The sequence below is a fragment of the Heptranchias perlo genome, chromosome 2, assembly GCF_035084215.1.
Source record: "Heptranchias perlo isolate sHepPer1 chromosome 2, sHepPer1.hap1, whole genome shotgun sequence".
Taxonomy (NCBI): Eukaryota; Metazoa; Chordata; class Chondrichthyes; order Hexanchiformes; family Hexanchidae; genus Heptranchias; species Heptranchias perlo.
Genome location: NC_090326.1, coordinates 42,080,431 through 42,105,844, shown reverse-complemented (window position 1 = coordinate 42,105,844; position 25,414 = coordinate 42,080,431). Strand labels below are relative to the sequence as shown.

General features: G+C 43.1%; 1 protein-coding gene across 5 annotated transcripts in view; it reads right to left on the bottom strand.

Moving 5' to 3' along the window:
* rreb1a (ras responsive element binding protein 1a) overlaps positions 1-25,414 on the bottom strand; it is a 216,068-nt gene that overhangs the window by 17,579 nt on the left and 173,075 nt on the right. For 2 of the 5 annotated variants that reach the window (XM_068001792.1, XM_068001793.1), the window contains exons 9-11: positions 19,854-22,593; positions 15,764-15,928; positions 13,871-14,662 (exon numbers count right to left, since the gene is read on the bottom strand). In XM_068001792.1, the coding sequence (XP_067857893.1) occupies positions 13,871-14,662; positions 15,764-15,928; positions 19,854-22,593 (3,697 nt within the window). Of the gene's footprint in view, positions 1-609; positions 701-9,799; positions 9,866-13,870; positions 14,663-15,763; positions 15,929-19,853; positions 22,594-25,414 lie in introns of those variants that run through there. The other 3 variants (XM_068001795.1, XM_068001796.1, XM_068001794.1) reach the window with 3 other exon arrangements.

Sequence of the window (25,414 nt, the reverse complement as noted above, 5' to 3'; positions counted from 1 at the left end):
TTTATTTTTACTCTTTTCCTCTTGGTATTTACCCGTTCACACTGAAAAATGCGGCGGCAGAGGGAGGAAAATCACCCCCAATGTTTGTTTTCAACAAGGCCACTCCTCAATAAGGCTGATAAAACATGCTAATTAGCACCTATCCAGAGGCAGCTCTTGAGGTGAGGCAGTTCTGTGAGTCGGTGTTGCTGTCGGCAGCAGCTCGAGCCCCAGGTGAGCAGGATGGAGCCAAGTGATAGGGCCATGCTCCATATCGTGGTCGTGGGATTCCATAAGGCAGGTGGGCCAGGCGAGCGGTGGGCCAGCTTGGAGCCGGGGGGCGAGCAGGAGAGGGAGAGAGGGGCCTGGTTTAAGAGATTAGAGGGAGGGATTGAGGTTTACAATGTGCATATTGGGACAAGCAAGTTCGAAAAAAGGAGTTGGCTTTGCCAAAGTGATTATCGGCTTCCTCTCCTCCCATCTGTTTACTGGTCCTTTTCTTTAACCATGCTTTCTTATAATGAACGATAGCAATGGACAAAAAAAGCAAACGCACTGCACATGCGGGAAGGGCCCAATTGCAATGGTAAGAAGCTGGCCTGGTTAGACAAGTATAGCTGTGCCTCACCTGTCAAAAAAGTCACCAGCCGCCACAGCTCTCTTCAAATTCCGAGCTTTTCTGGACCAAGGTACTCAAGTGCTGAAGCTGAGAAATCCAAGTCTAGAATTAAGTGAACCTTTTTCATTTCTAGATGCTGATATGTAGAAAACTTCAGTCTAAATCTCAATGGACTGGTATGAAAGAAGCAGTGTTGCAATGCACCTTTTCTGCCACAAGAAGCATAAGTAAGACAAAGGCCAAAGTAATAGATTGGAAAACAACTAATTTTGAGGTGATGAGAGTGGAACAAGGGAAGGTAAACTGGAAAAAAAATTTGACAAAGAGATAGAACGGCAGTGGGAAATAATTAAAACAGTGATCAATCGAGTTCAGGAGGAATATATTCCTCTAAAAAGCAAGAACAAGCTATCTAATAATGAAACGCCATGGATGACTAAAGAGATAAAGGTAAAATTGAAACTAAAGGCATACTCTAAGAATATAGGCAATAAAGGAGAAGATGAAAAATGAGAATACAATGGAGTTAGGAAAGAAGTCAAAAAAACAATTAGGAAAGCAAAGAGAAACTACGAAATTAAATTATCAAGGAATATAAAAAGGAAATAGTAAAGTATTCTACAGACACAAATAACAAAAGAAAAATCAGGATAGGGATAGGGCCAGTAAGGGATACACACGATAAACTCTCAGGTAATGACAGGGAAATGGCAGAAATATTTATTAGTTACTTTGCCTCAATATTTACCAGCGAGACTAACATGGTGGGCATGACATTAGAAGTAGAGATTGGAAAAGATATAAAGACATTTAAGATAGAAATGGGGGAGATAATTGATAGACTAATCAAACCTAGCGACGATAAAACCACTGGTCCAGATGGATTGCATCTGCGCATGTTAAAATAAGTTAGGGAGGAGATAGCAGAGACACTATTACATATATATAAAAATTCACTAGAAAAGGGAATAGTGCCTGGCAGACAGCTAATGATATTCCTATATTTAAAAAGGGAGAGAGAACACGTTCAGGGAACTTAAGACCAGTTAGCTTAACATCAATGGTAGGAAAGATAATGGAATCTTTACTCAAAGATATAATAGAAAAACATCTAGAAACCAATAATATAATAAAGAATCGTCAGTACAGATTTCAAAAGGGAAGGTCATGCTTGACCAACCTTATTGAATTCTTTGAAGAAGTAACAGAAAGAGTAGACAAGGGTAATGCAGTAAATGTAATATATTTGGAGTTTCAAAAGACCTTCGATAAGCTACTGCATTGTAGACTCATGACTAAGATCAGAGCATTGCGAGTTGGGAACAGGAAGCAGAATGGCTACAAAACAGAGAGTAGGGGTTAAGGGTAGCTACTCAGACTGGCAAAAGGTGGGAAGTGGTGTTCCACAAGGATTGGTGCTGGGACCACTGTTGTTCACCACTTACATTAACAATTTGGACTCGGGAATTGGAAGCATAATTTCAAAATTTGCGAACAACACCAAATTGGGGGCTGCAGTTAATACGGAGGAGGAATGTGTCAAAATACAAGACATTAATAAACTTGCAGAATGGGCGTGTAATTGGCAAATGAATTTCAATATAGATAAGTGTGAGGTGGTGCATTTTGGTAGGAAGAATAAGGCGGCCACATATTGCTTGGATAATAAGAGTCTAAATGAGGTAGAGGAGCAGAGGGATCTGGGGGTCCAGATACATAAATCATTAAAAGTAGTGACGCAGGTTAATAAGGCCATAAAGATGGCAAACCAAGCACTGGGGTTCATTTCCAGAGGGACAGAATTGAAAAGCAGAGAAGTTATGTTAAACTTGTATAGAACCTTGGTTGGACCACACTTGGGAGTATTGTGCACAGTTCTGGTCTTCATATTATAAAAAGGATATAGAGGCACTGGAGAAGGTGCAAAAAAGATTCAAGATGCAAGGATGGTACCAGAACTGAGAGGAAATACTTATCAGGAAATGCTGAATAGGCCGGGGCTCTTTTCTCTAGAAAAGAGAAGGCTAAGGGGTGACTTGATAGAGGTCTTTCAGATAATGATAGGGTTTGATAGGGTAGATGTAGAGAAAATGTTTCCACTTGTGGGGGAGTCCAAAAATAGAGGTCATAAATATAAAATAGTCACTAATAAATCCAATAGGGAATTCAGGAGAAACTTCCTGACCCAGGGAATGTTAAGAATGTGGAACACGCTACCACAAGGAGTAGTTGAGGCGAATAGCATTGATGCATTTAAGGAGAAGCTAGATAAACACATGAGGGAGAAAGGAATAGAAGGAAATGTTGATAGGGTTAGATGAAGCAGGAAGGGAGGAGGCTCATGTGGAGCATAAACGCCGGCATAGACCAGTTGAGCCAAATGGCCTGTTTCTGCGCTGTAGACTCAATGTAACTTGATGAAAAAGCGACTGCAGTTTTAACATTGCTTGGTAGCAGTCACTGCTGAGAAGTTGAGCACTGCCACAGTGAAACGCCAAGCACATTTCTTCTCCTTTCTTTAGCTTGGGGCACTGAGGCCAATTATAGTACGCCCTTACTTCCTTTACTAACACTGCTCACACTAGGAACTGAGCATGGGACACTAGGTTAGTATAGCTCAGCACACTTTGAATATGATTTCCCTGTGTTATTAATTATTCATGCCCTGACTCAAAGACAAGCAGTCTGGTCCACCATCAGAAGTGCGACAGAGTGGGACTCCTGTCTGGTGATGGCCAGCGATGCAGACCCATCCAATTACTGGGACAGAGTCATTACTATTGTTGGGATAACAAAAGCAAAATACTGCAGGTGCTGCAAACTTGTTGGAATGGTTGATCTACACTTATAAGGATGCTTCTAAGGCACCCATCCTGTTCTTAGGGCTGCTAACTCTCCAGGATTGTCCCGGAGTCACCAGGAATTAAAGATTGATCTCTAGGGCACTGCTGTGAGCAACCCGGGGGAAAAATCATAGGGGAAATTATTAAAAATTGTATGTTTTTTCTATTTTCTTTGAACACATCCTTTGATTAGTTATAAAAATATTGGAGATTGGGGAAAAAAAGTCAAGAATCAGCCAATTGGATAATGAACCATTTGTTCGCTTTCCAAGTGGTGTGGGAAGGTGGTGCACCGTGAGGATGGATGTGTCGGGTGACCAATAGCGGCAGCGCGCGGGTTGGAGGCGGGAGGTCATGTGAAGAAACCTCCAGGAATACGTCCAACCAGAGCTGGCAACCCTACCTGTTCTGCCAGCAGGAGTATCCGAGTGGAGCCATGCCGCTCCAGTAACAGAGACTGATGACTGGGCAGAGATGAAGACAAGGGTAGGCTAAATTTGCTTCTGTTCCTAAGGGAGCTAATGGGCTTGTTTTTAAGAGGTAATTGATCCCTTCCAGATTCCATTACCTTTGTCTTGGGGTCTTTACTAGGCCCACAGTAGAACTCACACCAGCTCTCGGCTGGCGACAATTCTGTGCAGCCTGGAACCACGCCCACCGCTCCCCCCCCACCGCTGCACCATACACGCCCCCGATAAGCGGGGCGTTGGGAGCAGACTTATCTCCTAGTCCCTCAACTATTTGGAACAAAATTTAAATGGGACTGAAACCCGGAAGATTCCAGTTCTGCCACAAATTGCGGCAATCCCGCAGGCGATCCAGCAACTTTATTCCCCTCATGGTCTCTGTGATTTTGGACCCAAGTAGTATTAAACTTATTGGCCCAATATAGCAACATTAGGAACAGGTGAGGGCCATTCAGCCCCTCGAGCCTGCTCCGCCATTCAATAAGATAATGGCTGATCTACACCTCAACTCCATTTACCTGCCTTTGCTCCATATTCCTTCATACCCTTACCTAAAAAAAATCTATCGAGCTCAGTTTTGAAAGCTCCAATTGACACAGCATCCACAGCCTTTTGGAGGAGACAGAGTTCCAGATTTCTACTACCTTTTGTGCGTAAAAATGCTTCCTGATTTCACTGCTGAATGGCCTAGCTCTACTTTTAAGATAATGTCCCCGTGTTCTGGATTCCCCCACCAGAGGAAATAGCTTCTCCATATCTACCCTATCATCCTTTTATCATTTTAAACATCTCAATCAGATCACCCCTCGATCTTCTATCCTCAAGGGAATACAAGCCAAGCTTATGCAACCTGTCCTCACAATTTACACTGTATGATATGATACTTTAGAAACACAAGGCAAGAGATTCTGGCCAGTGAGGGGGAGGGGAGGGATATAAATCCAGCATAATTCTGGCAGGGTGTGTGCCAGGTATATAGTTACCAACAAAATACCGACAATCTTCTTTTCACACCTCACCCCGAATTCACTTTCAAGAAGTGAGTTGTTTTTCAATAAAAGTGGCTAATTTTACGCTCATCGAGGTGAGGATGTCAGTGCTGGTAAATGGACATTTTTCGTTGTTTTCTACTGTCAGCATCAAACAATTCCAGATCAAACGTATAGTGCAGCAATGTGCAAGATAAAGTCCCTCTATTCTATTCCAAAATCAGGCCTCTACATTAACCTCAGAACAACAGACCCATCGCACTTGTGTGAATTTAAAATAAATGGATTAAAAACCATTGTAGTAAAAATGGTACACACAGCGAATCAGCCTCACTGTTATTTATGTTTGCTCCATTATGGTGTATATACATGCAGCCTTAGGCATTGTTGTGTCCTGCATCCATTTTCAACTTATGCATATTTTTAACTGACAACAACCACATGTAAACACTTTACTGGAATACTGTGTTCAATGGGAAGCTCACATTGCATAAGTACATTCTGAATTAAATTTTTACATTAGTTTTCCTCTGTTCTTATAGGCTGCCATCCATTCAACACTGTGATACACACCATTCCTGGACCAACTCAAGACCCCTAAGACTCACTGGATGTTTTAAATGGTTGTGTATACAGCTGTGTGTGCGTGAGTGAGATAGGAAACAAGACTTTACAAAAGTAGGATGGTACTAGCCCTGAACTTGGGTGGTGGTCTCTGACTTCACCTTTCCCTACTCTCTCAGTCCTCTAAGGATGGCCAAGGTGATTTCTTCAAAAGGAGTCAAGGGCTCATAATTTCTGCACCTTCCTTTAGTTTGGGTCTGTTCCTTTGCATTAGGTGCCATCTTGTCATTCAAGCAGAGAAATAGTCGTTGATGAGATGCTGTAAGTTTATGGAGCACAGACAGCGATAGGATGGTCAGCAATTTGGACAGTAACCAACCATGTATCATAGTACATTATAATAATTTGCTGGGTGAAAACATCAGTGTGTCAATTCAGTTCTAAGTTGATGAAATTAAAGTAGAGAAGTGTGAAGTGATGCACTTTGGGAGGAAGAATGAGGAAAGGCAATATAAACTAAATGGTACAATTTTAAAGGGGGTGCAGGAACAGAGAGACCTGGGGGTACACAAATCTTTGAAGGTGGCAGAATAAGTTGATAAAGCTGTTATAAAGGCATATGGGATCCTTGGCTTTATAAATAGAGGCCTAGGATACAAAAGCAAGGAAGTTATGCTAAACCTTTATAAATCACTGGTTAGGCTTCAGCTGAAGAATTGTGTTCAATTCTTTGGGAAAGATGTCAAAGCCTTGGAGAGGGTGAGTGGAGATTTACCAGAATTATACCAGGGATGAGGGACTTCAGTTATATAGAATAGAGAAGCTGGGATTGTTCTCCTTGGAGCAGAGAAATTAAAGGGAGATTTAATAGAGCTGTTCAAAATGATGAGTGGTTTTTATAGAGTAAATAAGGAGAAGCTGTTTCCATTGGCAAGAGTCAGTAACCACAGGACACAGATTTAAGATAATTGGCAAAAGAACCAGAGATGAGGAGATTTTTTTTACGCGGCGAATTGTTATGATCTGGAATGCACTGCCTAAAAAGGTGGTGGGAACAGTTTCAATAGTAACTTTTAAAAGGGAATTAGATAAATACTTGAAGGGGGAAAATTTGCAGGGCTATGGGGCAAGAGCAGGGGAGTGGGACTAATTGGACAGCTCTTTCAAAGAGCCGGCACAGGCCTCCTTCTGTGCTGTATCATTCTATGATTCTATGAAGTTGCTGTTTCAATATGTGTCTGCTGGAGTATAGGTATGCACGGTAAGTAATGGAAGAGCCACAAGGTTGTCTGAGAGTTTTGCATGGGCTGCAGTAAATGTGTAGCAGGTTGACAAGCAATGCTTTACAGCGTGGATACTTGGGTCATCTACCTGGTATATACCAGTTCTGTAGCTGTATCTTGCTAGCTTTCTTAAGGTCTGCCCTCTTTTTCCATTCCCAGATCCTGCAGGTACTGTACACAACATTGACCTTAACCACCACCTCGTGCAGGCATGCTGCCCTACTAGCCTCTGGGTAGGATGCCCAGGAGAGCCATCTCCCCCAAAATCACCACATGCAACAGCATATCCCCTTTACCATTCAGTTATCAGACGGTTTGCCTGTGCCATTCCATCATTTGCCCATAGATTCCATTTCCTGCCTCTATATTTGTTTTGCCATTGGTTTTCGCAGCTACTTCTTTTGCCCCGTGCAAACTTTGAACTGGCACCAAAGGTTTTGAGCTGATATGTGGCCACTTGTTCTAAATTTAAATCCATACTCCAGCCCTTCAAGGGATGCAGCTGTGCTGCTTTGGCATATCTAATACTCAACTGGGTCAGCCATTCCTATTTCAAGTGAGCACAAAGCTTGCGGCACACCAGGCCTGCAGCTCGAGTTCCAGGGCTGGAAACTCTATGAACAGCAATAAAAAAACTTTTGTTCTATTACTCCATGGTGAAGCACATTATAATATTGTCCATGCGATGAAGATATGCCTGCAACTTTCCCAAGCCCAGGAAGGACTCAGTGTGCACATGTGTGTGTAATTATGTATGCCTTAGCTGTGAAAAGGTAAGAATTAGATTGGCACAAAAATTGACTTAAGACAGAGGCACAGAGCAACACCACTACAGGTGAGTCCAACAGACCTGGCCTTCATATACTAAAATCTAATGGAAAAATTAACCACTGATTTTGATGAGGCACTGGAGATTACTGCTGATCTTATTGTGCCAGTATGTTTTCTGTATTTCATGCCATTATTACACAGTACATTTCCTGCAGTACCGCTAATTTAGTTCTTGTCCAATCGCCTTGTATTGACGATTGGAAGAGTCAGGCCATGATGTGAGGAATGCTGATTCTTGGTCCATTGTCATTTACAATACTGGATGAATGGCAGGGGGCGGGCGGTGGGGGAGGAAAGAGAAAGACCTGGATGTGCTACATTCTTTATTCTCACACTTCCATATACTTGGGAGAAATCTGGCACCAAATATGGGGAGGAGCAGCTAGCAAGATAATAAAAAAAACCTGCAATTACATACAGCCTTATCATGTCTCAGAGCACTTCACTCAATGAATTACTTTTGAAGTAAGTGATTGTTATGTAGACAAACACAGCAGCTATTCTGCACCAACAAAGACCCACAAACAAGATGCATGGCCAGTTAATCTGTTTTTTGACGATGTTAGACAACTGAGGGTTGTTAAACGGGACAACTGTCCCTACAAAAGCAGCTCCCCTCAACCTAGAGGAGCAGGAGGCAGATTAGTGGACTGGTTATATTACCTTGAGAATACCCCACGGCACCACTGTCACTAGGATTTCAGCACAGTGTAATGGTGGGTGTGTGAAGTTTTCATACTATGTACATTTAGAACTGTGAATTACATCCGGAGGGACAAGTATAGATTTTCCTTGATTCATAGAACTTTTACAGCAGTGAAGTTAATAATTTGGCCCATCGTGCCTGTGCCAAATCTTTTGAAAGAGCTATCCACATTGTCCTATTTCCCTACCCTTCCCCCGTACCCTTTTCATTTTTTTCTATTTCAATTATTTATCCACTTCGTTATTATTAACAATGCTCTGGAGGGTGAATTTCCACGGGGGTTCCCCAGTTTTCCGCCATAACTTCGGCGGAAGAGCCACGGAAATCCCAGAAAAATGGCGTAAACTAAGTCACGGTGGACAGCAGGAGAACCACCGCAGAAATTTACACACTGGGTGTTTAAAAAAAATTCTAACCTCTCCTTTAGTTCTTTTGACAATCCTAAAATTATGCCTCTAGTGAGCAGTAGAAGTAGTCTTTCCTGATATACCTAATCAAAACCTCTCAATTTTGAGCTCTTCTATCAGATCTTCATTTAAGCTTCTCTGTTCTGGTGAAAAAAGCTCCAGTTTATCTAGTGTCTCTTCGTAACTATTTTGCCGTTCTAAATTTAGGTATATCTTCAAAGAGTTATACTGCACTAAGGTGAAGTTCTGGTGATTACATGTCTGCAGCATTCCCAACATTCAATTCTCAAAGGGAATGTCCAAGTCTGGGTGTCAGTGCACCCTTGAGACTTCTGTGTGGATGCTTCGTTAGGGCTCCCGTTGAGAATCGGGAGTGTTGACAACACTAGACATGTCACTGGTGGGGATTGTGATGGGAACAATTTGACTATAACACATTGGTACCAATAAAATTGATTAGCCTTTTGTCCTATTCTAGCTTTGTAAGTGGTGCCTGCACCCTGAAGAGTTCTGCTTCTGGGCAAGCAGATTGATGTCTTAACATACTGTGACATTAAAGCTACAATATTCCATGTTTGGCAAAATTGGAGCTGCATATGCATGTTGTAGGTAGGTGCATCTCTGTATTGGCGGTGGAGAGGCCTGGCCTTGCCAACTTTTGTGAGGGTAAGGCCCTCTTCTTCATCTGAATAGGCTCCATGAGTGTGAAAAACAAGGGCAAGGAGTCAAGCCTGGAGGTTTGCTGACTGCAAGTTACAAAATTGGGCAAGCCAGCAGCTAATAAAGGGCTGCTGATCTTCCCTAAAAGGGATTTGCTTGCAATTCTTTAGTTGAAGGAAGCAACTGATTTGGAAGCATCATCTGAGCAATGGTGGCAGTGTTTAAGATTCCTGCCTTCAGCAATGACTCCTTGGAGGTGTTGTTGCACAAAGTGCAGCAAAGGAAGGTGGGCCCTGTTTGCTGCTGAAGGGCACCCACCTGTAAAATCCCAGATGCAAAATGCATGGATGGAAGTCACTGAGCAAGTGACTGAAGTATTCAGGCCTACCGTATCTGGGAGAAAATGAGGAAAAAGTTCAGTGGCAACAGGAGAAGTGCAAGGTAAGTGTAGTCACCTTTGTATATATGCGTAGTCTTCCTTCATACAAAGCATGGACTCAATGTGCCCCAGGATGCCCTGAAGAGAATAAGGTACACTGCAAAGTAATTAACTTAAACATTTGAGGCCACTTGGGTGCAAAAGCTTAAAGATAAAAGCCCTGAAATTCTTGGGGTTGGGGAGGGTGGAAAAGGAGATTTCTGTTAAGGTGGTGGGGGGGGGGGGGGAAGGGGGTCAGTTCTGCCAGGATTCTGCCCCATAATTTCAGGATAGCCATTTTCCAGCTGGTGGGGCTGTGACCAGTGCAGTTCCCCGGCAACCCACGAGTTCCACCCAGTAGGCCCTCATAAGGCCTCAACAAATATTCTCGCCAGCTGAGAGCTGGCCAAGTACCATTAAGGCCTTTTGAGAGGTCCCAAACCCTCACCGACCAAAGGTGTGAATTGATCCTGGAGGGGGTTGACTACCTTTAAAAACAAAATCTGCCCCCGGCTCCATTGGGAGCCCAAGACAAGAAACATTACCCTGTTCACTAGGCCCTTGGCAGGCCTCCGGGATTTGGGATCGAGGGAGTCCACTCGGGAGGATGTAAGGGCTGCTCCGCCACTCTTCTGCTGGCAGAACGGCCCTATAGTAAATTCAGGGCTAAAATGTATAAATCAGAGTTATCCAAGTGCAGCAAGTTGCCAACCAGTGGCCAGTAACTGCACAAGCAGGCAGTTTTCATACAGTCTGCATGTTTAAGCTGTATCTGCAGCAGCTTCATACAGACCCCACTGTGTTCTCTGGTGCTTTTGTATTATTTTGCTGAGTATCTTAAAATATTTCTGAGGGGTGTCTCAGTAGAACAGCATCTGGGTGCACGAGTTCTTCATTGACAGAATGCTCCATGGCTGTGAATGTCTGTTAGCTGTTAACTAGCAGGTTAAACTATAGGCCTAGATATAAGATAGCACTATCCTGCAGGCATTTTTATTAAAAACCCAACCCAGTCAGACCTGATTATTATCATACCAGTTTCATACCAATTTAGGTCACAGTCAGATTGTCACAGAAACACCAATCCATTTCCTTATCATTACGGGACTATAATTAGGTTGATGCAATGATGTGGCTACCCTTGTACTGCACATCCCAACAGCCTTTACTCCATTTCATGGTCGAATAAAAGTTTCTGTATTTGGTGCAAATTAAGGAAGGAAATTGCCAGGCTTCTTGGTCTAGATTGCTATCCAGTGACTCCTGCTGGAAGGTGCATATATGTGGGTGTCAGGTGAGGGCACAATTTGGTTGGCTGTGATGCCTCCCACGCTTAAATAGCCTGGTGACACTCACTACTTAGGTTCAACTTGTGAAAAAACTGGGCAAGGCAGCCGGAGCCTGTGAAACCGTAGTCTAGCGTAAGTCAGTGCCTTCAAGGAGAGGAGGGGAGAAAGGATTCCTTGGGTAGATGATGCGATTCAGGCTTTTCCAGATACTTTTTCTTGTGCCCAGCACAAAAGGACCACTTCCACAGGAAAGGCCACACTTTCTAAGAACTGAAAAGATGACCTGAGACGAGGTAATCTGGGGGGTAGTGTACCGATGATGAAATAAACCCCTTATATTGCTGAATATCACTGAATATAATACAAGCCACTATGCATTCTTCAATTCTCTAATAGACGGATAAATAGCATTCTGACAGAACTATGTCACTTCGTCCATTCATTTTAATGGCTATAAGCTCAGAATCAATTTATTAAGAAATTAAATTAAACAGAAACAGTAGCAAATGCAGTGATTTTACTAGGTTGCAACACGTCTCTCCCCCCCTACCCCTGTGTCTCTTTTAAAACAATAACAGACAAAAGTACTTTAGTTGTCCTCTGCAGTACTTCAAACAACTTGCATTCTTAATGAACAAAACACTTTTACGTGAGAAAGACACACTCACAGGGCACTCCATCACTTCCATCTGAGTGGAAGTATAGCGAAAGGTGAACTAGGGGAACTGGCAAAAGGCATGTCAGGCCTACAGCCGAAGCTGGCAGCTTTAGGCTACAGAGCTGCCTATCAAAGATAGACTTAAAACGAACCACTGTCCACCCCATCAGAAACCTGTCTCAAGCCCTTAATCCAATTCCAGGTTAAACCAAGGTTATCTGTCTGATAAACAGCACGTGAATTAGACTGGATGGGTAATTTTATGAATTTGTGCCCCTGACGTGGAGATTCACCCATCGGAAGCACATGCCAGGAAGTTGGACACACCCCCTTCCCCCCCACCCCATGATTTTCCACCCATTAAAATGAATGGATGAAAAACAATGGGGAGTGCTTGAATTCCACATTTGTGCTCCCAATTGGTGAACACCACACCATGAATGCAAATGTATAAAATTACCCTTTGTATATCTGGAGACATCAGAGTCCTGGTGACCCATGTTCATTACTTGTATTGGATGGGTGAACTTTTGAGACTTCTCTCAATTGCTGAACAGCAGGATGACAGAGCTTCCATTGGACCCATCTTTCCCCCGCACGTATCTCCTTACACGTGAGTGACAACGTCAAAACAGAAAAGAAACTCTGCGACACCTTACTACAGATGTGTACGTTCCAACTGGCCAGTCTATGTTTTGTCAGAGTAACCAAACTAAAATAATCACAGGCAGGAGCTCCCATGAAGAAATATTAAAATTAAAATCATTTATGAAATGAAAAATTACAGTAGCTACTTTGGAAAGGATGAGACTGTGGGGGTAGATTTTAATTTTTTTTGGTGGGGGGGGGGGGGGGGGGGGAGTCGACCGGCACAGGGTGGTGACCCAAAGTCTGATTTTCCCTCCCTACCTCGGTGCAGGGAAAGTATGTAGTGTTTGCTCAGAATCTCTCGTCTCTCTTCCCCCAGTTCTCCGGCATGGTCAAAACCAGGAGCTGGGTGGCGCAGGAAACCACAGGGCGACTGCCACTGACTTCTACCTAATATTGTCAAGGCAGCGATTCCAGAACATTTCAATGTTGTGTGAGATACATAACAAACCAATAAGACCTGACATTTCATTACCACACAGAGAAAAAAAATCTCCACAAGTGCTAATGCCTAAAGGTCTCCAGCTGTGAACTGTGTGGAATATCTGGCCATATAGAAAGTTAAGGAGCCTGAGTCGCCCTAACTGTATCAGCACATCTTGTTTACATTTTCTCAGCTTTACTGAAGTGATGAAGTGCAAATTGGCCCAGGACCATCTGTTTACCAGCTCCAGTACATCAACCACAGCAAAAACCTAACTCATATACCTTCCGGGGCTCTGAACTAAACATTGGGTCTTACTTGGTTGCAGGACTGTCAGAAGTAGTACTGCATTTCCCTTTCATTTTACTAACCTTTTGTTGCTATTTTTACAACATGGATTCTCCTTCTTGGTGGATGTTCTGAGCAGCAAATTCCCTCCCTTTACCATATTTATTACGAGAAAGGAAAACCACACCAGAGTGAAATAAAGACGGTGAGGAATTGAGGGATGAATTGAATTTACTGAACCACAGTAGGCACAAAGTTAAAAGGTAACAGTTAACTTAGTGTCGACAGGCTCGGTTCATCTACTTAAAGGACTGGCTTGTTGCACTGGCCACTGCTTTCCTCCACTCTGGTCAGGAAAATTTTAGTCTGTCAATTCACGGTGCACATCTTGTTTTTAGTTTTTCCATAAAAGGCAAAGGGCTGGAAAATGGAATCAGAGTCGACAGCTCCATCTGAAGAGCTAGCACCAGCACAGAGGCAAACGGCCTCCCTTTTCATGAATCCAAGAAATATTTAATGATGTATTTTTGTAGCGATGTCCTGGCACTACATGTTGTTGCACTAGTGCACTAGGCTGTGTATGCAGTTTTGGACAACATTTTATCATAACAAAATAACCTCCCTTAAATGACAGAATAATTTCAACTCTGTTCTTAAAAAAAAAGTAAATTTTTTATAGCGAGAGATAAAATCCACCACTCTACCGGCAGTTTCAAGCTCCAAGCCCCCTGATAGTGACACAAGTGGGAACTCACACAGCTTCGAACACAACAATCTTTCGGATGGGCATTTCTTACCTGTGTGAGACCTCATATGACGTGTCAAATCCTGCAGGGACCAGAACCGCTTGTTGCACACGGTGCATATTTTCTTCCGCTTGTCTGCTTTAGTTGAACTATTGGCTGCTACCTTCTTGAGGTCTTGCTGTTCTGCAGAAGCCTCACTTACGCTTTGGTCACTGTCCTGACTGCCGCTTCGTTTGTTGGTGCATTCCACCTCCGAAACCTTGTTTGTACTGCTCGCACTGTCTTTTTCTTCTTGGTTTGGTTTTACCACATCCCTAGGCGATGTTTCAGCTTTGACCTTTGACCCCTTCGGGCTCTCGGTTGCCTGTTTGTCCACAGCACTGGAACTCGGAGCGATAGTTTCCTTCTCACCGTTTGTCTTTTTTGGGCCCCTCTTACTGCCCTTGCCTTCTCTCCTGTGCTCACTGGTGTGAGCTTTCTTGTGGCGTGCCAAGGTAGCAGCGTACTTGAAGGTTTTCCCACAGACATGGCAGGTGTTCCTCCCTTCTTGTTGTGCGCTGCCGCCTCCGGTTGGATTATTGCTACCGAGTTTAAAGTCTATGAGCTTGCTGGCAAAATTGAGGTCAAGGCTCTTGTTGCTCTGAGCATCTTCTTCCGGCTCCTCCTCTAACTTACCATCCTTCTTCTTGCCTCTCTCGGCAGAGTCTGCAACCAGTTCTTCTTTTGAATCGTCTGTACCCGTTGGGAGTTCGACTTGCGGCCGTTCTGTGATGCCAGGAGAAGAACAAGCTGGTGCTGCTGGTGATGTTGGGGGTGCTGTTGCTTCCGATTCGGAATGGTTACCTGGAGATCAACGCACATGCATGTGAGGAAGTGAACAACTACCACATCTTACAAAACGTGAACAGTTTCAGAACTATCCCGTTCGGATCCATGTGGTCTATGCAGTACAATAATATTAACCCCAATGACATATGTCAGATTTAAACCAACTGCCTTGCTAAAACATCATGAAAATTCCTTCATTTCTCAGGAGAGACTTCATACACCATTGATGTACACTAGACCAATATGACCGCTTTACATATTTTTATGCCAAGATAAATCATAGAATTACATTTATATATCATATATATGTTTACACCTTGAGGCAGGTCAAACTGCCCAATCAGATCCCACCAAAAATAAAAGGAAGTTTACAATTTTTAAAAAAAAGTAAAATATTTGATAAACGCCTGTCGTCATTTTTCTGTGATTTCTGTGTTTTTATGCATCAAGCCAGACTATAGCATTTAACATGAAATGAAAACTGTATCTCAGAGAAAGGAGCCATCGGGGAAAGGAAACATGTATTTGTAGCACAAGTCTACAATAAAGTCCTGATTCATTATGAACAGTTAGTCTGTCACTTATTTATTCAGTAATTTGGGAATTTTAGATACCGGAAATAAACGGTACAAAGGTGCCAAATACAACACATCTATACTATTTATGCAATTGCTTTATAAAATTTACAGCCACTACCACTTAAAGGGGCACTGTCTTCGTGCAAAAAGCGTTTAGCATCTTTTTTTCTTGTTTGAGGAGTGTAAAAGAGTCAGAAGAACTGTGCACTATTTCATCACAATGATGTTAGTTATAAGTGAATTGCAAAGAATTCTGACACGATTTATGTCATCACACTGTGCAATTATAAACAAACAAAAGAAATGTTTTGCCTAAGTCTTTTTTTCACAAAGACAGAGCTCCTTCAATCCAGAAGATGTACAATTCTTTGAAAGTGGCTGGAAGAGAGATTTTTTTTCTCTGGACTGTTTGCTTTGTACACTGCCCTCTTGCTGCAGCAAATCCTACTGCACCTTTCAGATCACTATCCCTCACAGCGAGTGAGCACTTCTGACCGTAACACAGCACACTGACTGGAACAGGCTCTCTGATAGTTACCTGTGCTTTCCAGGGGCTTTGCATCAGCTGGTTTGGATTTGGCAATCAGCCCATTTCTTCGCAGTGATCGGTTGGCAACACCATGTTTGCGCAAGAGGTGGCGTTCACAGTTAGATTTAGTAGAAAAGAATGCGTCACATTTAGGGCAGGGGTAGGGCTTCTGACCTTTTGTTAAAACAAAATTAAAAAAAAACAAAAAAAGTAGCTATTTATGCAGTTTTTGACAATCGCATTGTCTTATAAATTAAACAAAAAACACCAGTTAATCGGTGTTTACTTAAAACAGCATCTACAATTCTCCCAAACTAAATAGCATGCCATCTTACTCACAAAGCATAGGACAAAAAAATCCAAACATAACACATTTTTGCTGGATGGCTGTAAGCTGCTGCTACAGGGGCTTGCAGCTCTGTCAATGAGTAACTGGCCTGCACAGCCCCAGGTTGGTCTTCAATGCAATCTGAATACCTGTGTAGTAACAGTAACTATGCTGTTAAATTGCTTCACTGAAATAAAGAACCAACAAAAAATCCACAGCATTTAGGAGAACTTAAAAAGAAATATAGGCTACAGCTTCCACTGCCCCTGGAAATGAAACGCATATCTGGGAATAGATTGTGTCCTTTAGAATATTTTCATTAGAATCAAACAGGCCTGGGTGAAATCGTGCTGTGTAATATTAATACAGAATGGTTTTAATACATTTGTGTGAGATTCTTCTGCCCAATATTTGAACAAAAGCATTAACACGTTTAAAATAAATGTTAAAATAAACAGATTGACACTTTCATTCAAGCAGCAGACAGAGGAGTTTGATACGTCAACACTTCTGTTACTATACCACACAATGCGATTTCAACCTAATCAGCTTTATTCATGGATGACGTTTGAGATTTACATCTACCACTCCTGGTCTGGCATCACAAAGCAATTTGAACAGTGCAACTGTAGTAAACAGTCCATTGGACAAGTCAATGTTGAAATGTCTTTTAAAAAAATTTATATTTATTTTAGGACGAAGCTCCTTTCTCTAGAATGGCTAGCAAAGAACCATTCTCTTACACCACAATGGTTCATTCAAGCGCTGCATGATACATCTACCACAATAAAAAGCAAAATACTGCGGATGATGGAAATCGGAAAACAAAAGCAGAGGGAGCTGGAAAGACTCAGCAGGTCAGGCAGCATCTGTAGAGTTACAGAAGTCAATCAGTAAGTCGACCTTTCAGGTCTAAGACCCTTCCTCAGTCCACAGGTGCCGCCTGATCGGCTGAGTATTTGCAGCTTTTTCTGTTTTTGTTTTTTTAGACTTAACCAAACTAGAACAGCTTTTGACTTTGGCTCACACCTAATACACATATGTAACTGTGGTGGTGTTTAGCAGTTTATTTGAATAATATCCATCAAAAAAATGGCACCCTGTGAGGGAAAGAACAAGGGGAAGGATGTGGGCTACACAGAAAGTTTTTCTGCCGTAAGACTCTACAGTTCATGTACCATACTTACACATGCTCTCGGTCACTTTCAAAGAAGCTTAGCTTTAGTGAAATATTACTTTGTATGTAAGTTTGGGGTAGCTTTTATTGGACACTGCCATGGCTACAAATGCAGAGATGATGGATTGTGACAATTTTTTTCCTGCCAAGTTGGCAACGTTTGGAGTGTACACTTTTACTCCGATTCCCCAGAAAGACCACGTTCTGCTGCTGTTTTGAGTCCATTTCACATGACATTATCTCAATGATGAGAAATGTATGAAGCCATGTTATACATACTGCAGTGTGCTGATAACATGTGAGTTATTAACATATATTTCAATTTTTTCTAATGGGCCGCTTGGCAACTCACGTGGTCCTTCAGCCAGGCCGATAGGACCGGTTGTCCACCCCCATCCCCCCACTCCATTTTCCATCAAAGTCACTTTGATCGATCACCGCAAGACGTTTTTCTTCCTCTCTCAAAAGATGGAACGATCTGTCTTCCCGGGAGCCCAGTGAAAGAGTTACAAAACTCACCCAACCAAGATGAGAAAGTCTGAGTGATAGGCAGCCCCTAGGATTCACACCCTCATCCTCTGCCTGGCGGAGTAGTAATGTTTTAGAAATCTAGCATCATTTTCTGCTCTCTATACTTCAACAACGGAGTTCATATCAGGAGAAATTTTAGTTTATTCGAAGACGAAATAAGACAAAACTGAGTTGAATGCTCATCCACTTCAGCTGTTGAACTATCTTTGAGAGACTGATTTTGGTGTATTTTTTTCTTCTCCTTAGTCTCTCAATGCTAAATTGTGGGATGGGAAAGGATCTGCCCCTCAGCATTGGGCCACAAGAAGATGCATGATGTAGGTACACCTTGGGGGGGGGATTCATCCTCCAATTTCCTCCTTGTCCCTCCCAATGGGGAACCATTTGCTTTTGTTCCTAATTGAATGGACTTAAGTTGAGAACTCAACATATGGGGAATCACTGGTGTGACCCATGAATCTACTGATTTTGGAGCTCCAATATTTTGTCCCACCATTATTTGTAAAACTGGCCACACAGAATGCGATGCTATGCGTGAAGGAAAACACACTACATGGACCTGTACCACTGTAAACTTGATTCTCATATCAGATTATCATTTATACAGCAGCAAAAGTGAGCAAAGTCCACACAGGGCCTGTACACTTTGATCAACGGCAGATGCAGTATCATTTACAAAAATGCATCTTAAAGTTAATTATTTATAACCCCATCATCCATGTAGTCTGGAATAACTGTAATCAACTAAGTCAGCATTTATGGCTCAGTAAATGCCCCTAACAGAATTATCTTCATGTTCTTTCCCTTCTTCAGAACTTCATTCTTTTCCTCCCTTTTACAGCAGGAGGGATTGTAATTTATTCCATGCATGTCGAACGATTTGTAAAGGGACGAGGGCTCCATGAATGTGCAGTTAGCTCAGCTATCACTCATTCAATGTAAACAGAAATCTAAGGTAACATTTTATGACTCTTGCATGACATCAACAATGATGTCACAAACACGACAGTACAACCAACTAAACTAGCTCAGAAAACCACCAGAAAAGTACTCAGATTTGAATCTCGCCTCAAACCACATCAGAAAAAACAAAACAAGATAAAACTCAGTCAATGAATGTACATCTATGCTGCATTTAAATAAATATCAATGATTAAATGATATTTAGCCTGATGTCTAACTAAACTCAATACTCACATCATCCTAACCCTTTAGGAATGCAACAGCAGTTTAGCACCCAAAGGAAATGAGCAAGATTAGAATTGTTTTTCTTTTATTACAGGAACACTGGAAGTTATAAAGTGTCCCTCGGTTTTGTACTTCTCCCAAATTTTGCTTTGTAACATTCTTCATCGGAAAGCTGGGAGTATTATTTTTGCAAACATTCTACTGGGGTGGTTATGTCCATATGTCAAAGGATAAAAATGTCTTTCATCGCTCAAAAGGGTAAAGTCATTCCTTGTTAGAGCAGATCAGACTAATTGTCATTTGCAGGATGTAACTATCCACTTTAGTGGCCATTTAACATACGTGCAGCGGCCCCAATTTCTCAATTGTTAAACAAGATGCCTAGGATGTACCAGGGCCATGCAGACCAAGAATGTTCCAGGTTCAGTCTCTGGTCTATGCTCAGTTTGCTGGTCATGGTTGAGGCAATGATGGTGGTGCTGCAGGTGACCTCAGCACTGGGCTAGTGGTTAGATGCCCTTTCCAGATTGACATCCAGTGACTCCCACTGAAAAGTACACAGATGTAGATGTTGAGCGATGATTCAGTTGTGATGATCCCTCTCCCCCTTACCGATGTTAAATAGACGGACAACACTCACAGTCTAGGCTCACACATTGAGTAGCTAGTTGATGAGGTATGGCAGGGCTATCAGTTCCCAGCATGAGGTCACAGCCTTAAGGGCAGTAGGGGGTCAAAATACTGGGAAGGGGCAGGGGGATTGAAAAAGTAAATTAGTATTTGTTTCAGATATAGTTGTCTGGACTAGAAAGAATTAAATGCATTTCCTGCTCAAATAATTTATTACTAAATACTGATGATTGTATGGTTCTTACCTGTGTGTGTTAGCATGTGACGCTGCAATGAACTGGCCCAAGGGAACAGACGTGGGCAGTAAGGACAAGTAATTTTTTGCACTGAGTTAGAATATGAATTCTTTTTGCCCTTCAAGATCTTTATGTCTCTCTTTTCCTTTTCCTCTGTACTTTTTTCATCTTTATTGGGTTCCTCTTTGACATTAGCAGACTGAAGAAAAGGACTGAACTTGTTAGTGTCTGTGGTGGCCAACATCCTCTCCACACTGGCAAATTCTCCGCTGGACTCTGGGTCTACACTACTGTTTACATTGGGCCGAATCTTCTTGTACCTGATCCCTCTCCTTCTCCCCTTCCTCTTGCCTGGTCCCACTGTGCTAATTGAAGCTTTCTCTATAGCGTGCTGGTTGGTGTTCGTGGTGTTGTTGGGCTCTGTTTGAGAAGCAGCCTTTGTTACAGGTATAGTCTTTGAATCCTCTACTTTGTCAGACAAGGAGGCACAGTTAGTTACTTCTGCATTGTCCGTAACTTCCCTTTTCAACATGGCCGGAGCAGACGAGACTGAAGAAATGATCTGAGCTATGGAAGCCAGGGGTGGTAGTTCTTTTGTGGCTGCAGGCTTAGGCAGAAGTAGTGGTGGTGGAGGTTTAGGCCTCAAAGGGCGCAGTAGGCTGGTGCTAGCAACCACGGCTGGGAAACTTGCAGGACTTAGGGCTGGAATTAAACCCTGTAATTGTGGAGAATGTTTTGTACTTATGTGCTTATCAAGGTTAATTTTTGCTTGGAAAGTAGAAGGGCACTGTTGACAGTTAAATGAGCTATCATTAACAGAAACCTGGCTCTCTTCCTTATTTTCCTTTTCTGTATTTGCCTTATCTTTCATGGGATTTTTGGGAACTGACAAGTCTATGGGCTCCATGGTACTGTCATACAGTGTGATTGGTGAGATAAGTCTTCTAAGCAAGTGGCTTTCCTGTTTGCATGGGTGAAAGGACACATTTTTGTTTTTCTGAGAAAAGTCCAATGGTTCATCTAAGTCCATTGAAAAAATATTCAATGGCTCCATTTTTAAGGAGGTCTGTGGCACTGGCCCGTGCAGAAATCCATTCTGAGGCTCCTTGTATGGCACTGGAGAGCCATCTGCAGAAACACTTTCCTCAGAGAAGGTCGGGGATACAGCTCCATTTTCACCTATGAGGCAGTCAACTATCGTTATGTGTTTTTCAATCTCTTTCTCTTCTACATGTGTGTGCTGTTTGAGAATGTGGCGGATGCAGTTATTCTTTGTTGAAAAACCCACGTTGCATTCTGTGCATTCAAAGGGCTTCTTTTGACAGTTGCTGTGCGTTCTCAGATGGTGCCGGAGTGCTCTGTAATACTTTAGGTCTTCGCCACAGTACTTGCAGACGGTGTCTGGAGAGCAGAAAGAGTCCACCAGCTCAGCGGTGTGGCTTTCCACATACTCAATATTCTTCTCAATGTCCTTCCTGGTCATCTTGAGGTGTTTCTTCCGCAGATGCCTCTCGCAGTTTGCTTTCACTGTAAAAGGGTAGTGACAGATTTTACAAATAAAGGGCCTCTCCCCACTGTGTGTTCTTAGGTGACGGATCAACGCTGCCTTGTCCGCTGCAATGTAAGTACAAATGTTGCACTGGTATGGCGAGATGCCCAGATGTGAGCGTATATGAGCTTTCAGGACTCCAGAGAAAGCGAATACCTGGTCACAGAACCGACAGGGATACAAGACTTTCTTTAATGCCGGAACCTTCTTGTTAGAAGTCCCTGTCATCATGGCTTTGAGGTCTCCTTCTATTGCTTCCTGTTTGATAGTTCCATTGATTTCTAAAGGCATCAATGCTTCAATAATACTATCTTGCTCAAGCTGAGTTTTCATTTCAATTGGACTCAAGGGCTCTGTCTTAGGCTGAACAAATGACTGAGATCCATTGACGGATTTTGACTTCAGATCCTGAGGACCGGACGCAGATTCGTTTGCCGACTTTATCAACTTCAGTGGAGGAGGAGGGAGGTTCGGACTAATGCACCCAGGTGAAGCCTGTTGGGCACTCATGAGTGGAGGTGGTGTAGAAGCCACAACAACATTACATGGTGTGACCAGGGGCTTTGGCTTTAGTGGAGGCATTTGCCTATATATGGACTGTGTTAGGATGGAAGGTGCCTTGGACAGTGGTGGAAGACTGATCTGAGGAGGTGCTGAGGAAGCCATTTTCAGGATCTGCTGAATGTCAGCAAGTTCAATGGCAGACTCGCTGGAGATTGGTTTTACCACGATACTGCTATCAGGCTGGATTATAAAACCTTTCTGGAACGGCTGCAAGGACAAAATCTTAACCTTGTCTTGATGCGGTGAAAGAGAAGACAGGGTAGCTCTCAAGGAAGCCAGGTCTAAGGGAGGCTGATTCTTCACAGTAGCACAGTTGGCCTCTTGAGGTAGGTTGCACTGGGGTGATTCTACCCATATACCGTGCATATCAAATTCGGTGTTGTTTTCCTCTTGCTTTACTGTCTTAACCTCTTTGGCATGTTGCAGGCCCAAAGATGCCATGAAGGCTTTCTGCTTTAAGTCGACCTCGGGTGGTTGCGGAGGTTCTGCTTTGGGTTGGCCTCCTTCCAGTTGTCCTTTATGAGTTTCCATGTGCAAGCTGAGTGCTGCGAGCATAGGGAAGGCTTTGTTACACATCTCGCAAACAAACCGATGAAACTTGCTAGTGCATCTCCTCAGGTTTACTTCAGACCAGACCTGGAAATGTCCAAATCGCAAAAATAAAATAAAAATGAAGGTAACAAGGTAGCACAGGTATCCACATATGCATTCAAACAAAAATACACCTTAATTTGTATATTAGGGATCCCCTCGTAAATCTGGGGCTCTCCGGTCATTTACTTCAATTTGTTTATCTAATGAAGGAATACGACATTTTTTGGTGTGTGTGAATTTTATGCTCATCAAATTGAAGGATGGTGAGTGGGGCACTTTGGTTAGGTATAGCACAGCCAGATGCAGCGTAAAGCTCATTCTGCCCCCAAGATGTGCCTTAACTTCAACCTCTGAAGGGCATCCTCTATCTACTACATTAGTGTAATATTTTCCCATTTCCCACAACCGTCTTCCTGTGGTTTCTCTGAACGATGTTACCAATTGGTTACTGATTTTGGGGCAGTTAGAAAATAGATTCAGATTGCTCAAACTCATTTCACATAGGATGCTTACAGACATCAGACAGAGGAGACTTTCATCCAAGTGTGGACCTGATTCAAACTCAGGTCCCGGAGATGAAGGTTGGCGTCTAACCCATTGCAACAGCCATATGTCATTAGCCATATTCATTTAGACTAAACAGCTCAATGAGTATTTTAGCTGAATATGCAGAGCCACATTGCTTGTAAGATGACTAAAACAGACTACTTTCAGCCTATTGACTACTCAATGAAACTTATGCATATGTGCAGCCAAATAACTGGAATGTGTTTTCATGTACTGTGCATTACAATATAATGTTGCACATAACACCATACAGCTCAAAAGGTAAATCAAGGCTTCAACAAATTAAACTGCCCTTTTGATAAGATATCTGATAACTTCTTTGCTCTTCCTTCACTACGTTTCTTCATTGCATCACTACAATAGGCCCGAAATGGGAGAAGAGGGTGTGGAGTCAGTGTGCCCAATTCCAAGTTTTCTGACCATTAAAATCAGTGGTTAGAAAACCTGAAGTGCATATATCAGGTGTGCTGACGCCCACACCTGATTCTCCAGTTGCGTTCCCATTGAATGAGGCTCTGCGCTTGGATCAGAATCAGTAATTTCAGGGCTAATATGTGAAAGTATTATTCTTTATTTTTGAAAATGATTTGAAAAAAATTTCCCATTGAACTACAAACAAATGATGACATGAACCATGGAAAAGTGTTCCAACAATAAAGGGCCTATTATTGAGAGGGTGTTTAATGTGCTTTCTATTGCAGCAAAAGAGCCGTCAATAACAGGGGCAATTTTGGTGTCCCTACCTCCCTGTTTGCGCTTAAAAAAAAGGGATGGTAGTGGAACCGAAATCAAGCGGTAAGTAGCCATGCCGACGTTCCACTGCATTGACCTGTGTCCTGATTTTCAGGCAGACCTGCACCCTGGTGGACAGAGCGCCCATCGGAAGCCTCATCCAAACATGCGAATAGGGCTCAAGTGATGCAATTAAGACCCCCGTCATTTTCATCTCTGCCTGCCTGACTATCGCCGGTTCCTACTCCTGCTCACCAACCATGGACAGTACAAGTTGGGCGGCCATTTAACGGGAGCCTCAACTGCTGTCAGGTAAAGTTGGATGGAGCTTTTGAAGACATTTTTCCGGAAGTCGCTTTTGGGCTTTCCACCTTATCTGAAATGATACGTAGCTGCTGCTGTAGGTTCTGCACACATGTTGACTGCTGCTCCACAGTGCTGCTTCTTTTTGATTCCGATGCTAGATGCACCTGCTCATTAAGCTGCTACTGCAGGCCCCTCACAAGTGGCCACACCCAAATCAGTGAGCTGTCTGTCAGGGCTGGCAGCTCACCGACCACATTATAATGAGGGCCCAACACGAAAGATGGATCCCACACTGACCCCTCCGGGCATGCACCGGGCACCCCCCTACCCCCATTAACGCATATGCACCAAAATCGCCCCCAATGTGTACTATATCAGAGGTCCTGGTATATAAGTCACTCAAAATAATGGAACTTTCCCTCCACCCGTGACTCAGTAAGTAAATGTACTTTTAAAATTCTTTCTTGGGATATGGGCATCGCTGGCGAGGCCGGCATTTATTGCCCATCCCCAGCTGCCCTTGAGAAGGTGGTGGTGAACCGTCTTCTTGAACCGCTGCAGTCCGTGTGGTGAAGGTTCTCCCACAGTGCTGTTAGGTAGGGAGTTCCAGAATTCTGACCCAGACGATGAAGGAACGCCGATATATTTCCAAGTCAGGATAGTGTGTGATTTGGTGAGGAACTTGGAGGTGATGGTGTACCCATGTGCCTGCTGCCCTTGTCCTTCTAGGTAGTGGAGATTGTGGGCTTGGGAGGGGCTTTTTTAAAATTTGTTCGTTCATGGGATGTGGGCGTCGCTGGCGAGGCTGGCATTCTGCCAAAGAAGCCTTGGGGGGTTACTGCAGTGCATCCTGTAGATGGTACACACTGCAGCCACGGTGCGTTGGTGATGGAGGGAGTGGATGTTTAAGCTAGTGAATAGGGTACTGATCAAGCGGACTGTTTTGTCCTGGATGGTGTCGAGCTTCTCGAGTGTTGTAGCAGCTGCACTCATCCAGGCAAGTGGAGAGTATTCCATCACACTCCTGACTTGTGCCTTGTAGGTGGTGGAGACACTTTGGGGAGTTAGGAGGTGAGTCATTCACTGCAGAATATCCAGCCTCTGACCTGCTCTAGTAGTCATGACATTTATGTGATTTATGTAGCTGGTCCAGCTGAGTTTCTGGTGTTGATGGTGGGGGATTCGGCAATGGTAATTCTAATGAATGTTATGGGGAGGTGGTTAGACTCTCTTTTGTTGGAGATGGTCATTGCCTGGC